Source organism: Oncorhynchus clarkii, chromosome 23 (assembly GCF_045791955.1).
Source record: "Oncorhynchus clarkii lewisi isolate Uvic-CL-2024 chromosome 23, UVic_Ocla_1.0, whole genome shotgun sequence".
Lineage (NCBI taxonomy): Eukaryota > Metazoa > Chordata > Actinopteri > Salmoniformes > Salmonidae > Oncorhynchus > Oncorhynchus clarkii.
The window spans coordinates 46,747,747-46,764,741 of NC_092169.1; the positions used below are offsets into that span (position 1 = coordinate 46,747,747).

A 16,995-nucleotide genomic window follows, 5' to 3' on the forward strand; every position below is an offset into this window, starting at 1 on the left:
AAGCATGATGTTTCCACCCCCATGCTTCACAGTAGGTATGGTGTACTTTGGATGCAACTCAGCATTCTTTGTCCTCCAAACACGACGAGTTGAGTTTTTACCAAAAAGTTATATTTTGGTTTCATCTGACCATATGACATTCTCCCAATCTTCTTCTGGATCATCCAAATGCTCTCTAGCAAACTTCAGACGGGCCTGGACATGTACTGGCTTAAGCTGGGGGGAATGTCTGGCACTGCAGGATTTGAGTCCCTGGCGGCGTAGTGTGTTACTGATGGTAGGCTTTGTTACTTTGGTCCCAGCTCTCTGCAGGTCATTCACTAGGTCCCTTCGTGTGGTCCTGGGATTTTTGCTCACCGTTCTTGTGATCATTTTGACCCCACGGGGTGAGATCTTGCGTGGAGCCCAAGATCGAGGGAGATCATCAGTGGTCTTGTATGTCTTCCATTTCCTAATAATTGCTCCCACAGTTGATTTCTTCAAACCAAGCTGCTTACCTATTGCAGATTCAGTCTTCCCAGCCTGGTGCAGGTCTACAATTCTGTTTCTGGTGTCCTTTGACAGCTCTTTGTTCTTGGCCATAGTGGAGTTTGGAGTGTAACTGTTTGAGGTTGTGGACAGGTGTCCTTTATAGTGATAACAAGTTCAAACAGGTGCCATTAATACAGGTAACGAGTGGAGGACAGAGGAGCCTCTTAAATAAGTTACAGGTCTGTGAGAGCCAGAAATCTTGCTTGTTTGTAGGTGACCAAATACTTATTTTCCACCATAATTTGCAAATAAATTCATAAACAATCCTACAATGTGATTTTCTGTATTTTTTTCTCTCATTTTGTCTGTCATAGTTGAAGTGTACCTATGATGAAAATTATAGGCCTCTCTCATCTTTTTAAGTGGGAGAACTTGCACAATTGGTGGCTGACTAAATACTTTTTTGCCCCACTGTATTAACTCTGTGCTCACTGGAATGGGGATATATTAACTCTGTGCTCACTGGAATGGGGATATATTAACTCTGTGCTCACTGGAATAGGGATATATTAACTCTGTGCTGACTGGAATGGTGATATATTATCTCTGTGCTTACTGGAATGGGGATATGTGAACCTTTTGTTCACTGGAATGGGGATATATTAACTCTTTGTTCACTGAAATGGGGATATATATTAACTCTGTGCTCACTGGAATTGGGATATATACTATATATATATATATATATATATATATATATATATATGTGTGTATATACAAAAGTATGTGCATACCCTTTCAAATGACTGCAATCGGCTATTTCAGCCACAGACGTTGCTGACAGGTGTATAAAATCACGCACAAAGTCATGCAATCTCTACAGATTAACATTGGCAGTAGAATGGCCTTACTGAAGAGCTCAGTGACTTTCATTGTGGCACCGTCATAGGATGCTACCTTTTCAACAAGTCAGTTCATCAAAATTATGTCCCTCTAGAGGTGCCCCTGTCAAGAAGTGCTGGAGCAACAATGGCTCAGCCAGGAAGTGGTAGGCCACATAAAATCACAGAATGGAACCACTGAGTTCTAAAGCGCGTAGCGCGTAAAAATAATCTGTCCTCGGTTGCAACACTCACTACTGAGTTCCAAACGGCCTCTGGAAGCAACGTCAGCACAAGAACGGTCATCAGGAGCTTCAAGAAATGGGTTTCTATGGCCGAGAATCCGCACAAGAGCCTAAGATCACCATGCACAATGCCAAGCTTCACCATCTAGCAGTCCGATGGACGAATCTGGGGTTTGGTGGATGCCAGGAGAACGCTATCTGCCCCAATGCATAGTGCCAACTGTAAGGTTTGGTGGAGGGGGAATAATGGTCTGGGGCTGTTTGTCATTGTTTGTGCTTGGCCCCTTAGTTCCAGTGAAGGGAAATATTAATGCTACAGCATACAATGACATTCTAGACGATTATGTGCTTCCAACTTTGTGGCAACAGTAAAGGAGAAGGCCCTTTCCTGTTTCAGCATGGCAATGCCCCCGTGCGAGGTCCATATAGAAATGGTTTGTAGAGATCGGTGTGGAAGAACTTGACTGACCTGCACAGAGCCCTGACCTCAACCCCATCAAACACCTTTGGGATGAATTGGAATGCTGACTCCGTGCCAGGCCTAATCGCCAAACATCAGTCCCCGACCTCACTAATGCTTTTGTGGCTGAATGGAAGCAAGTCCTCGCACCAATGTTTCAACATCTAGTGGAAAGGCTTCCCAGAAGAGTGGCGGTTGGTGTAACAGCAAAGGGGGGACCAACTCCATATTAATCCCTATGAATGAGATGTTTGACGAGCAGGTGTCCATATACTTTTGGTCATGTGGTGTATTAACTCTGTATTTGCTTGTGGTTTTTGAAACTGTGTGTATATTTTTTTCTGAGATTTCTAAATCCATAGCCCTGTCTATGAATTTCAGAGTGGTTGCTTTACTCCAGCCCCATCTCTCAGCTGTTTACCCAAAAAGCTGACCGCTTTGTCATTGTCTGACCTGAAGATTGTCATTTGAAATGTTTTATGCCTTTGAGTTTAAACCGCATAGTGGTTCGATCCTCTGGTTGGTAGAGAAGGGGTTTAGAGTGGTTCGATCCTGTGGTTGGTAGAGAAGGGGTTTAGAGTGGTTCGATCCTGTGGTTGGTAGAGAAGGGGTTTAGAGTGGTTCGATCCTGTGGTTGGTAGAGAAGGTGTTTAGAGTGGTTCGATCCTGTGGTTTGTAGAGAAGGGGTTTAGAGTGGTTTGATCCTGTGATTGGTAGAGAAGGGGTTTAGAGTGGTTCGATCCTGTGGTTGGTAGAGAAGGGGTTTAGAGTGGTTCGATCCTCTGTTTGGTAGAGAAGGGGTTTAGAGTGGTTCGATCCTCTGGTTGGTAGAGAAGGGGTTTAGAGTGGTTCGATCCTGTGGTTGGTAGAGAAGGGGTTTAGAGTGGTTCGATCCTGTGGTTGGTAGAGAAGGGGTTTAGAGTGGTTCGATCCTGTGATTGGTAGAGAAGAGGTTTAGAGTGGTTTGATTCTCTGATTGGTAGAGAAGGGGTTTAGAGCGATTCGATCCGCTGGTTGGTAGAGAAGGGGTTTAGAGGTACAATTCACCTCCCATTGACACGCAGCTAGAATCAACCTTCCCTGACTTAATGAGACTGCTGAGTTTGATATATCTCACATTAAGGGTGCTCAACCAGCATTGTTAGTCAGCTATTTTGAAGTTGCTCTGTAATCAAATGTTTGTTTTGGAAGGAAGAGAAAGTTTAATTGGTACCTGCGCTATATCTGTATCTGAGTTTTCTGGTGTTGGAATATGTTGATGTAGCCTAAAGTACACCATCAGTTTTGTCTGTGTGTCTCAGTTTTTGCAACTCTGTACACTTCTGTGTTGGTCTAACACCTACAGGATTCCCTGTCCCTTGAAGTTGGCTGTGCTCTCTGACTCACCCCCACCATTTCTCTCTCTCGTTCAGTGTGTGTGTTGGCTGAGAGTGGGACTCAGTCTAAGCACTATTCAGGTGTAAGACACTAATCCTATCATATGACGGACTACTAAAGAGTCTGTCCGTGTTCTCTGCTCACCAAAAACCTCTCAGAGATATCTCAATCCAATCCATCTGTGAGTGGTTGCGAAAAGAGTTATGTCTTTGTGGGATGTCAGAAGAGAATGTTCTGGTATGCACAATGCCTCTAATAATATTTTGTCTTTTCATGAGAAATAGTCTGTGTCCTAGAAAGAGAGAGAGAGTGAGTGTGAGTGTGTGAGAGAAGCTAAGAAGCTTGTGGTGACAATGTTTGGGCATTGACCTGCTTTCCTTGACGGAAACTGTTGAGACAGAGGAAATGGGTTCAGCACTTGAATGCATCTTTAGCAAGTGTTTTTACCCTCTCTCTTTCTCTCTTTCCCCTCACTGCCTCTGTTTCACTTTGTCTCGCAGTAGTAAAAGTCAGTTAAGCATCACCGTTCCCAATGATCACATCTGCAGTCTGTCACAATTGTAGATGGAAATGAGAACCAGCAGAGATTGTGTAACAAACTGAGGGACATGATTGACAAATGACTAAAATAATATATTAAGATATGGAAAGTCTAGTGGACTATATTAAGATGTAGAAAGACTAGTGGACTATGTTAAGATGTAAAAAGACTAGTGGACTATATTAAGATATGGAAAGACTAGTGGACTATATTAAGATGTAGAAAGACTAGTGGACTATGTTAAGATGTAGAAAGACTAGTGGACTATGTTAAGATGTAGAAAGACTAGTGGACTATGTTAAGATCTAGAAAGACTAGTGGACTATATTAAGATGTAGAAAGACTAGTGGACTATATTAATTAAGATATGGAAAGAGAAGTGGACTATATTAAGTTATGGAAAGAATCATGGATTATATTAATATATGGAACGACTAGTGGACTATATTAAGAGATGGAAAGACTAGAGGACTATATTAAGATGTAGAAAGACTAGTGGACTATATTAAGATGTATAAAGACTAGAGGACTATATTAAGAGATGGAAAGACTAGAGGACTATGTTAAGAGATGGAAAGACTAGAGGACTATGTTAAGATATGGAAATTCTAGAGGACTCTTGAGATATTGAAAGTCTAGAGGATTATGTTAAAATAATGATAGACTAGTGGACTATATTACGATGTGGAATATCTAGTGGACTATATTATGATGTGGAAAGACTAGTGGACTATATACAGATGTAGAAAGACTAGTGGACTATATTTAAGATGTAGAAAGACTAGAGTACTATATTAAGATTTAGAAAGACTAGTGGACTATATTAAGATGTAGAAAGACTAGAGGACTATATTAAGATATGGAAAGACTAGTGGACTATATTAAGATGTAGAAAGACTAGTGGACTATATTATTAAGATGTAGAAAGACTAGTGGACTATATTATTAAGATGTAGAAAGACTAGTGGACTGTTAAGATATGTTAAGATATGGAAAGATGCTAAATCTGCATAGCCATAAAGAAGTTGAGACACAGACACAGTCTTGAGACTTGGGTCTCTTTTGATGCTGAGCTCAATGATTATATCCTATATCTGTTTTCCCATTTGTGTCCACTCACTGTCTTCAACAGGTGATTGATGCTGGGCCTGAGAGAAATAACGCAAATAAATAATACATTATTCGGGAGTGTTGGTTTCTGGGTTGGGGTCCTTACCATTCCAGTCAATTCAGGAAGTACACTGAAATTCTAATTCTAACTATCTTCAGGACTTTTCAATAAGAAACATTTATAATTGGAATTTGATCTACCTTAATTTCACTGGAATTGAAATGGATTTGACCCAACAATGTTTGATATAAACTTTCTACCTGTAGCCAATAGCTCATCTGACCTAAGACCTCTCCACCTGACCTGACTTCTCTTCCTGTCAAGGAACAGTTCGGAGCGGCGTAAGGAGAGGTCTCGTGACGCGGCACGCTGTCGTCGTAGTAAGGAGACGGAGGTGTTTTACGAGCTGGCCAATCAGCTGCCCCTCGCAGACAGCGTCAGCTCCCACCTGGACAAAGCCTCCATCATGAGACTGGCCATCAGCTTCCTGCGCACCCGCAAGGTCATCGGTTCAGGTCAGCGCTATACCATGCACACATACTGTACATGAAGACACACACATACAAACACACACACAAAATGCATTGGTCAGGTGTTAGTTCACCCGTCAAACGGACTATATGTGATAGATTAACACGCAAATATAAAATAATACAGTTCCCTTTTTTGTCTTGAACATTTATTGCATTTTTTTGCCGCTTTCACGTTGATATCCAGTCTCCTCAATTTTTTTAATTGGTTTGATCCTCGTTACTTTGACCTTCACCCTAACATGGCCTTGGGTGAACTCTGGAACATGATTCCCATCACAATTGCAGCATTGTGCATCCTCTTCAACACTGATATTCCATCTGCAAATACTTGACACGTGGCCATTTATGACATTGTAGTGGTTTTGTACACATGCTTGGACCGCATATCTCATATTTTTTATTTTTTTATTTTATTTCACCTTTATTTAACCAGGTAAGCTAGTTGAGAACAAGTTCTGTACCCAGCTTTTCATGTGTCGGGAGAGACTCAACATCAACAGTACAGAAAGCCTTTCCTCCTTCTTTCCAGTCACAGTACGGGTTAATCGACGTGCCCCAGCTATTCCCAACATGTTGTCCATAAAATGTGACTCCTCCAAATCAACGCCAGAGATGGGCCCTAATCTGAAAACCATAACTTTAGTACTTTCAAAGTTTTTAAAGCCACAGAGCTTTCTCCTTTTGCTTTTTCCATACTCATGTAATCACCAAAATCAAATCAAATTGTATTAGTCATATACACATGGTTAGCAGATGTTATTGCGAGTGTAGCAAAATGCTTGTGCTTCTAGTTTCGACAGTGCAGCAATATCTAACAAGTGTCATAGCATTGACTACCCTTAAATGTGAAGACTGTATATTATCAAATCGATTATCTATGTGTAATTTAATTACGCAATTAAACTAATCATGTAACTTTAATTAACTAGGAAGTCGGGGCACCATGGAAAATATTGTTTATAAAGTGTCAATTTCCCAAATATAACTCTTCAGATATTTTCATAGATTTTCAAAACAGTTGCTTATTAATGAATTTTACCTCATCTGTGTCATTACTGAACATCGCAAACCCTTGGATATCTGCACGAACCCTAGCATAGAGTCATGAATCAGCTATATTTAAATTGGCTTAATCATCTTTTTACTAACTAACTTAATCAATCACAGATTTACATAATCACAAGCACAATAGGTCATACATTGGTTACTACATGAAACAAAGAAAAAGTCCCTAGCGGACAAAACCGATATGACGACTTGGTAGACAAAGGAAAGGGGGTGGGGGCCGCTAAAGAGCAGGAAATTCAGAGTGGATTCAAGTACATACAGTGGGGCAAAAAAGTATTTAGTCAGCCACCAATTGTGCGAGTTCTCCCACTTAAAAAGATGAGAGAGGCCTGTCATTTTCATCATAGGTACACTTCAACTATGACAGACAAAATGAGAGAAAAAAATCCAGAAAATCACATTGTAGGATTTTTTATTTGTTTATTTTCAAATTATGGTGGAAAATAAGTATTTGGTCAATAACAAAAGTTTATCTCAATACTTTGTTATATACCCTTTGTTGGCAATGACAGAGGTCAAATGTTTTCTGTAAGTCTTCACAAGGTTTTCACACACTGTTGCTGGTATTTTGGCCCATTCCTCCATGCAGATCTCCTCTAGAGCAGTGATGTTTTGGGGCTGTTGCTGGGCAACACAGACTTTCAACTCCCTCCAAATATTTTCTATGGGGTTGAGATCTGGAGACTGGCTAGGCCTCTCCAGGACCTTGAAATGCTTCTTACGAAGCCACTCCTTCGTTGCCCGGGCGGTGTGTTTGGGATCATTGTCATGCTGAAAGACCCAGCCACGTTTCATCTTCAATGCCCTTGCTGATGGAAGGAGGTTGTCACTCAAAATCTCACGATCCATGACCCCATTCATTCTTTCCTTTACACGGATCAGTCGTCCTGGTCCCTTTGCAGAAAAACAGCCCCAAAGCATGATGTTTCCACCCTCATGCTTCACAGTAGGTATGGTGTTCTTTGGATGCAACTCAGCATTCTTTGTCCTCCAAACACGACGAGTTGAGTTTTTACCAAAAAGTTATATTTTTGTTTCATCTGACCATATGACATTCTCCCAATCTTCTTCTGGATCATCCAAATGCTCTCTAGCAAACTTCAGACGGGCCTGGACATGTACTGGCTTAAGCAGGGGGGAATGTCTGCCATTGCAGGATTTGAGTCACTGGCGGCGTAGTGTGTTACTGATGGTAGGCTTTGTTACTTTGGTCCCAGCTCTCTGCAGGTCATTCACTAGGTGTGGTTCTGGGACTTTTGCTCACCGTTCTTGTGATCATTTTGACCCCACGGGGTGAGATCTTGCGTGGAGCCCCAGATCATCAGTGGTCTTGTATGTCTTCCATTTCCTAATAATTGCTCCCACAGTTGATTTCTTCAAACCAAGTTGCTTACCTATTGCAGATTCAGTCTTCCCAGCCTGGTGCAGGTCTACAATTTTGTTTCTGGTGTCCTTTGACAGCTCTTTGTTCTTGGCCATAGTGGAGTTTGGAGTGTCACTGTTTGAGGTTGTGGTGTCTTTTATACTGATAACAAGTTCAAACAGGTGCCATTAATACAGGTAACGAGTGGAGGACAGAGGAGCCTCTTAAAGAAGAAGTTACAGGTCTGTGAGAGCCAGAAATCTTGCTTGTTTGTAGGTGACCAAATACTTATTTTCCACGATAATTTGCAAATAAATTCATTAAAATTCATTAAAATCCTACAATGTGATTTTCTGGATTTTTTTTCTCATTTTGTCTGTCATAGTTGAAGTGTACCTATGATGAAAATTACAGGCCTCATCTTTTTAAGAGGGAGAACTTGCACAATTGGTGGCTGACAAAATACTTTTTTGCCCCACTGTACAGTTGACTACACTACACTCATGGAAATGCCTATAATTTGAACATGAACAACCGCTCATTCGAAAAATACATTTCAATTTACATATTTACAAGTGTATGCCTTTGTTTTCTCTCTCTGTGGTTGGCGGTCCGTCTGCTGGATAGTCAGTCGACATAAAGCCTCTGGTTTGTCCACCAGAGATCAAAGTCTGTCTGAGGTGTAGGTTGTTATAATGTATCCTTCAGAGTACCATTCGGAAATGTTCTTAGTTTACCAGACTAAAGTATTTAAACAGCTGCAGCCTGAATAACTGTTCTTTAGATTGTAGATTTATTAGCCATTTCAAATTGGGGACCTCGTCTCCACGTTCTCTGGTCTAGTCCTTTTGAAGAGTTGCCAACCATTTCAACATGTAGCGACAGCTCCATATTTTCTGGTCTAATGTAATTTTTGTCATGGATTTTTGTCACGGGAGTATAACTCTGTGGAAGAAGGGGCAGTTCCATTATGCCTTCTGTGATGTCTGGGCTCACAGGGGTGTGGCCACTGACTAGTTAAAGCTTTATATCAAAACAAGTATCTCGTTTAAAAGGCCAACATGACGTTACATCTTCTCACAAATAGTTTCATATTCAATCATATATTTTACACAACCACAGATGCAAACCCCATAATTGAGAAGTGTACACAAGCACTGTCCTTCATGAGATCACCAAATGAAACAAATTTGACAGGATTGTTCTTTAAATACCCACGGACAATTTCCACATTATCAAAAAATAGAAATAGTGTTTAATTCTTCAATTTTGGGGATTAGATGTTTTGGGCAAGAAAAACATATTTGTTCTCCATAGGCTCTCTCCCTCGATACTCCATGGCAGGGAGAGAGTTTCCGCCCGGAATTTATGACCGTTGTAAAACCCTTCGGTGGGTGCGAGAGTGAGAGAGGAGGGAGCACCCAAAAGGGACACGTCGTGACACAAGTAATCTAACAATTCCACAACAACTACCTAATACACACAAATCTAAGTAAAGGGATGGAATAAGAATATGTACTTATAAGTATCTGGATGAGCAATGACCGACCGGCATAGGCAAGATGAAATAGATGGTATAAAATACAGTATATACATATGGGATGAGTAATGCTAGATAAGTAAACATCATTATTAAAGTTGCGTTAATAAAATGACTAGTGATCCATTTGTTAGAGTGGCCAATTTCAAGTCTGTATGTAGGCAGCAGCATCTCTGTGGTGCTGTTTAACAGACCATGATACCGCTCCTGGTCACTATGACCGACTCCACCCTTTTCCCAATTTGTCCTTCACCACCTTTGTAACACCAAACTGGTCTCCCAAATAAACATCCTTCCTTATTCATAAAACGTACTCCAACCATAAACTGCTGTTGATTTCCAACTTTAGATATTTTTGTTCCATTCGTCTTTATTACCATCATCCAGTCATTCTTACCAACTTCACTCATGCCAACAGAATCAAACATTGCATCCCCTTTCGTCATTACACAACCTGCCACCACCAGGCCAGATTCAAGTTCATCCATCCACATTCCATATTCCTCTACTCCAAAAACCTTTATCCTTCTCGTCCTCTCGTTGTAGCTAGCTAGTGTCTCTATTCCGTCCAACATTGTTCCCAACTGACGCTGTCCAAAAACAACCTCTTGTCGACCTCCATCCATTTTGTTTCCCAAAAATCTTCAACTTATAAAACTACATTACCCAATGTTCCTGGACACAACAATGCTCCTGGACACAACCATCTTCCTGGACGCAACCATCCTCCTGGACACAACCCAAGGGGGGGCAAAGATGAGAATACTGTTAGGGGGGCAAAGATGAGAATACTTTTAGGGGGGCAAAGATGAGAATACTGTTAGGTGGAAAAAGATGAGAATATTGTTAGGGGGGCAAATATGAGAATACTGTTAGGGGGGCAAAGATGAGAATACTTTTAGGGGGGCAAAGATGAGAATACTGTTAGGGGGAAAAAGATGAGAATACTTTTAGGGGGGCAAAGATGAGAATAATGTTGGGGGGACAAATATGAGAATACTGTTGGGGGGGGGGGGGGGGCAAATATGAGAATACTGTTGGGGGGTAAAGATGAGAATAATGTTGGGGGGGCAAATATGAGAATAATGTTGAGGGGACAAAAATGAGAATACTTTGATTCACAGAAGTGTATTGCGGCATATCACAACGTGTTGCTGAACTCATAAACGGCATGGTTTTCCATGTTTGAAGCTGACCTATATATATATTTGGCAAGACAGCGGTGAATGGCTGCATCTCACTCACATTAGTAGGCTGTAGTCTATTTGGATCTCCATTCGCCTTTTGTTTGCTGCGTTTGTTTACTGTTAATGTAACTAGCGTACATATAGATGGTGTCATGCCTTTATAGATCTGATGTTTTGTTTTGTCCTGCTCGGGTTCATGCGTTCACATTCGCAGTTGTGTCAGTATTCTAAGCCAAACTGCTCTTCAGTATTTTTGTTTGCATGCATGAACAACTAGTCTACTACTTCAAGCATTGAGTTTGTATTATGTTGGTTAAACAGCTGCATTCATATAGGCTGTTTGTAATTGGTGAATTACCCTATCTATCTTGAAGCCTATATTCATTACCAAAACAGCGCAGCGGAGATTGGCACGAAATCTGTAGCCTACCTGTCACTTTAAAAACACTCAATGATCTTGGCATTTGAACATTATGTTTATTGTGGTATAGTGTGATTATATAAGCATTCAATATAATTCCAATGCAAGATCCCAAAAAATGGTGCCCACTTAGTCACTAAGTCCTGTCGCCAGGGTCTGGCCGGCGCAAGCAATCTCCATTCAGATAGACTGGGAAAAAGGCGTAACTGGGTGCGTGAGCTCGGTACAGCGATGTACAAACAATGGATGGGGTGGAAAACCTGGCGACGACTGAACAGCAATGGTCCTGAACAGCAATGGTCCTGAACAGCAATGAACATTTTTCGGGAAATTATACCACCACCCAAAAGGGCACTATGGAGACTGGAAGGGCAAAGGAGCCTGTGCTCCTTACAGGTAGAGCCCGGTCTGTGCACGTGCCTGACCTAAACCCGCCTGCCCCAGGGATATAATGGTGCTGACTGCGGGTTATGAGTCAATCTGCGCATCACTTATGCACATCAAAGTGCCTTCACCACCTTTTTCCTCGTAAAGCTTATGCTTATCACTACTATCAATGCATACAATGATATTTTATTTTATATATATTTACAGTACCAGTCAAAAGTTTGAACACACCTACTCATTAAAGGGTTTTTCTTTATTTTTACTATTATCTACATTGTAGAATAATAGTGAAGACATCAAAACTATGAAATAACACATGGAATCATGTAGTAACCAAAAAATGGTTAATTAAACAAATCAAAATATATTTTATATTTGAGATTGTTCAAAGTAGCCACCCTTTGCCTCGATGACAGCTTTGCAAACTCTTGGCATATTCTTAGCCAGCTTCATGAGGTAGTCACCTGGAATGCATTTCAATTAACAGGTGTGCTTTGTTAAAAGTATGTTTTCCATCTCTTCTGGTCAAACAGTGTAACTTCACAGCAAAAAGTGAAATCTAAGCAAGCCTAAATATCTTATAAGATGATTAAGGTAAAACATTTCGAAATAAGATCAACTGCTTGTATTAAGCCTTAGGTAAATATAAGCTTGGTACAAAGAAACAAGAACAACAAACATTTTAAATGAATTATCACTCAATAAGATAATTAGGCTTGCTTAGATTGAACTGTTTTGCAGTGTTCTACCTATAGATGGTTTAGAGCCAGTTAGAAGATGTTCTACCTATAGGTGTTTTAGGGCCAGTTAGAAGGAAGACCTATAGGTAGTTTAGGGCCAGTTAGGTGTTCTACCTGTAGGTGTTTTAGGGCCAGTTAGGTGTTCTACCTGTAGGTGTTTTAGGGCCAGTTAGAAGGTGTTCTACTTATAGGTGTTTTAGGGCCAGTTAGGTGTTCTACCTATAGATGTTTTAGGGCCATTTGGAAGGTGTTCTTCCTATAGGTGTTTCAGTGCCAGTTAGAAGGTGTTCTACCTATAGGTGTTTTAGGGCCAGTTAGAAGGTGTTCTACCTATAGATTTTTTAGGGCCAGTTGGAAGGTGTTCTACCTATAGGTGTTTCAGGGCCAGTTAGAAGGTGTTCTACCTACAGGTGTTTCAGGGCCAGTTAGAAGGTGTTCAACCTATAGGTGTTTTAGGGCCAGTTAGAAGGTGTTCTACCTATAGGTGTTTCAGGGCCAGTTGGAAGGTGTTCTACCTATAGGTGTTTCAGGGCCAGTTGGAAGGTGTTCTACCTATAGGTGTTTTAGGGCCAGTTAGAAGGTGTTCTACCTACAGGTGTTTCAGGGCCAGTTAGAAGGTGTTCTACCTATAGGTGTTTTAGGGCCAGTTAGAAGGTGTTCTACCTATAGGTGTTTTAGGGCCCGTTAGTAGGTGTTCTACCTATAGGTGTTTTAGGGCCAGTTGGAAGGTGTTCTACCTATAGGTGTTTCAGGGCCAGTTAGAAGGTGTTCTACCTATAGGTGTTTCAGGGCCAGTTAGAAGGTGTTTTACCTATAGTTGTTTCAGGGCCAGTTAGAAGGTGTTCTACCTATAGGTGTTTTAGGGCCAGTTAGAAGGTGTTCTACCTATAGGTAGTTTAGGGCCAGTTAGAAGGTGTTCTACCTATAGGTGTTTAGGGCCAGTTAGAAGGTGTTCTACCTATAGGTGTTTCAGGGCCAGCTGGAAGGTGTTCTACCTATAGGTGTTTCAGGGCCAGTTGGAAGGTGTTCTACCTATAGGTGTTTTAGGGCCAGTTAGAAGGTGTTCTACCTATAGGTGTTTTAGGGCCCGTTAGAAGGTGTTCTACCTATAGGTGTTTTAGGGCCAGTTGGAAGGTGTTCTACCTATAGGTGTTTCAGGGCCAGTTAGAAGGTGTTCTACCTATAGGTGTTTAGGGCCAGTTAGAAGGTGAGCGATATAGAAAATGAGATGTAATGTATGGGTTCAGAATATGCTGGAGTGGAGTTTGTGAGGAACAGTAGGGGAAGGAGATGGAATGTGTAGATTCAGAATAGGCTGGAGTGGGGCGGTGAGGACAGTAGTGGAAGGGGCGTCAGAGAGGGATAGAATAGCTCTGTAGAGGGGAGATGTTACAGACGATTATCTTATCTGCATGGCTGTTGCTTCTGATTTGGAGTTGGATGGAGAGCGAGATATTAAGGCGCTCAGTGGAAAGCCCGGTTACTGCCACTGTAAGGCTGACGCTCCTTCTCTCAACTCAGCCATAACACAGACCTGCCCTGGCGCCATGCAACTCCCCCTCGCCTACACACACACACACACACACACACACACACACACACACACACACACACACACACACACACACACACACACTGCCGCAGCAGTAGGGAAGCACTTGTGTTATTTAAGAGCAGCCCATGTGAATCTGGGACACTGACACACTGGCCCCTCAGATAGCCACTATGACTCTGATACACGGATATTCCCAGGGTTAAAGATTAAATTACACTTGATTTAGCATTCTCGGTTTTAACGAAAACCACCAGCCCTATTTGACAACAGAAGCAGGCTAACTGTTAAGGTATGTAGCTGCCATGACATTGTCTCACCAACACCCCTACAACGGTTCAATTTGTTGCATTTGCACTGAGCTGCAGTGATTCTGACATGGGGTGAAATGTAACATTCAAGAGGAAAGTCCTCCGAGCTCAGATCCGTAGGTGGATATAGTACACACTATATTGAATGATGCCAGATATGGCATCATGTGACTTACAATCTGTGCTTTTTTTGAACTATTAGTCCTGCATTGTGATGTTGATGTTATGTCTCTGTACAGCTGAGGAAAAAACGCACACTGCTCTTGATAGTATTACTCCTCTTTATTAAGCTTTACTTATCAGCCTGAAGGCCTTCGTCTGAGCTTTTTCTCTGTCTCTGTGCAGCTCAAATGAGGGTTATTAGAATCCCAAACTTTCTACTCAAGATCATAGAGAGGAAAACTACTGGTGCAAAATCACTGGTAAGTGTTCAGGCCAAAGGTGGTCCTGTGGAGTTGAATCTCCCATCAGCCAAGGACCCATGAGAAAGTCGCTGCTCCCCTGGGGCCTCATTCTCATGCTGGGCCAAACTCCAAAATCCAGGCCCGGGCCTTGAGAACAGCTCTTATCTAAGGGAAGCACACTGTAGGAATCACAGGCTTCCGACCCCCCCCCCCCCCCCCCCCCCCAGCATGTCACGTTTTGTTCATTGGGACTCTGTGGTCGTTCTGCTGCCTCCCTTTTCAGCCAAATTAACATTATCTCTATTTTCTCACTTGGCTTCAAAAAACGTGGTGCTTGACTGCAGAATATTGTTGGGGTTGTGTTGCTTCATTTAATTAAGCTACTGGCTAGTATATCATGTACTTTCAGTGTACTGGGAATGTTTGTTTCAAGATTTAGTCTAACTCATTAGTGTATGCCTTAAGACAGACGCCGTTAAAGCAACAGCCTCTCTCAAGTTTGTTTGTGTGTGTGTTTGTGTGTGTGTGTGTGTGCGGGAAGCAACCAAGGGAAGGTCAGGGGATTTGGGAGTGTTTAGAGATGCAGTATGAAGTTTGTTTTGGACCTTGGCCAGGGCTTCAAGAAGGAAAACAAGCTCGACACACACACATGGTTATATAATGTTGCACATCTGACGTGTGTGTTTTCCACAGGCTGCCCCAACAGTGCAGAGACAGAGGAGGACAGACAGATGGACTGTATGTATTTGAAGTCACTGGAGGGGTTCGTCACTGTGGTTACATCGGATGGCGACATGATCTTCCTCTCAGAAAACGTCAACAAGTTAATGGGCTTAACACAGGTGAGCAGAAACATTATGTAATCATACATAATGGGGTTGTTTCTTATGTACAATACATCCAGTACTCTTTCCCTGGAGAGAGAGAGAGAGAGAGAGAGACACAGACAGACAGACAGACAGACAGACAGACAGACAGACAGACAGACAGACAGACAGACAGACAGACAGACAGACGCTGTAGCTGGGGATGTCTCTCATAGCCGTGAAATGTCATCCCTGTCAGAGGCTTGTTTGGCTCAAACACATTATCTACTGTAGCTACGTAGGGCAGAAGGCCTCCAGCCCTCCCAGCTTTGTCTACTATATTTCTCACTGCTGGTCTCTCTGATAACCAAGGCTCTCAGAGAGCAGCAGTCTTCCTAACCTCTTTACTGTGACTGAATGCAGGTGTTACAAGTCTCTTTGGTTTGGCTGAAGTGGTGTTACCACAATGTAACAAAGGGTTGGCCCTGTCTGTGTTCTTGCTGGCATAACACCATATGTGTGTCTCTACAGGTGGAGTTGACCGGACAAAGCATCTTTGACTTCACCCACCCCTGCGACCACGACGAGATTCGGGAGAACCTCAATCTGAAAACCGGTAATTATTCTCTCTGTTCACGTGAAAGAGTTAGGGTTAAGGTTAGGGTTAGTGTTAGGGTTAGATAATACTAATACAAGATAGGAGCACAGCACAGTGTCTCTCTGAGTTAGGGTTAAGGTCAGGGTTAGATAACAATACAAGAGAATAGAGGAGCACAGCAGTGTGTGTCTCTGAGATCGGCAGGAAGGTCATACTGTCTTTGGGTGGACACTGAATTAGCTCTGCACATGGAGTGTTCTATAGTATAATATATACAGTGCCTTTGGAAAGTATTCTGACCTTTTCCGTATTTTGTAGGGTTACATTCTTATTGTAAAATGTATCAAATAGGTTTTTTTACTCATGAATATACACACAATTCCCTATGACAAAGCAAAAACTTTTTTTTTAAAATTTTCTTCACATTTTTAAAAACCTAAAAAAAATGTAATATCACATTTACATAGTAAGTATTCAGACCCTTTACTCAGTACTTTGTTGAAGCACCTTTGGCAGTGATTACAGCCTCAAGTCTTCCTGGGTATGACACTACAAGCTTGACACTCCTGTATTTGGGGAGTTTCTCCCATTTTTCTCTGCAGATCCTCTCAAGCTCTGTCAGGTTGGATGGCGAGAATTGCTGCACAGTTACTTTCAGGTCTCTCTAGAGATGTTAGATTGGGTACAAGTCCGGGCTCAAGGACATTCAGAGACTTGTCCTGAAGCCACTCCTGCATTGTCATGGCTGTGTACTTAGGGTCATTGTCCTGTTGGAAGAGGAACTATCGCCCAATCTGAGGATCTGAGCGCTCTGGAGCAGATTTCAATCAAGGATCTCGCTGTACTTTGCTCCGTTCATCTTTGCCTCGATCCTGACTAGTCTCCCAGTCCCTGCCGCTGAAAAACATCCCCACAGCATGATGCTGCCACGTGACGCTTGGCATTCAGGCTAACGAGTTCAATCTTGGTTTTGTCAGATCAGAGACTCTTGTTTCTCAT

At 42.0% G+C, this 16,995-nt stretch overlaps 1 protein-coding gene across 2 annotated transcripts in view; it reads left to right on the plus strand.

Moving 5' to 3' along the window:
* LOC139381387 (endothelial PAS domain-containing protein 1-like) overlaps positions 1-16,995 on the plus strand; it is a 90,607-nt gene that overhangs the window by 25,415 nt on the left and 48,197 nt on the right. Inside the window, exons 2-4 of one of the 2 annotated variants that reach the window (XM_071124874.1) lie at positions 5,417-5,601; positions 15,286-15,434; positions 15,930-16,014. In XM_071124874.1, coding sequence (XP_070980975.1) covers positions 5,417-5,601; positions 15,286-15,434; positions 15,930-16,014 — 419 coding nt within the window. Of the gene's footprint in view, positions 1-5,410; positions 5,602-15,285; positions 15,435-15,929; positions 16,015-16,995 lie in introns of both variants that reach the window. The other variant, XM_071124873.1, reaches the window with a different exon arrangement.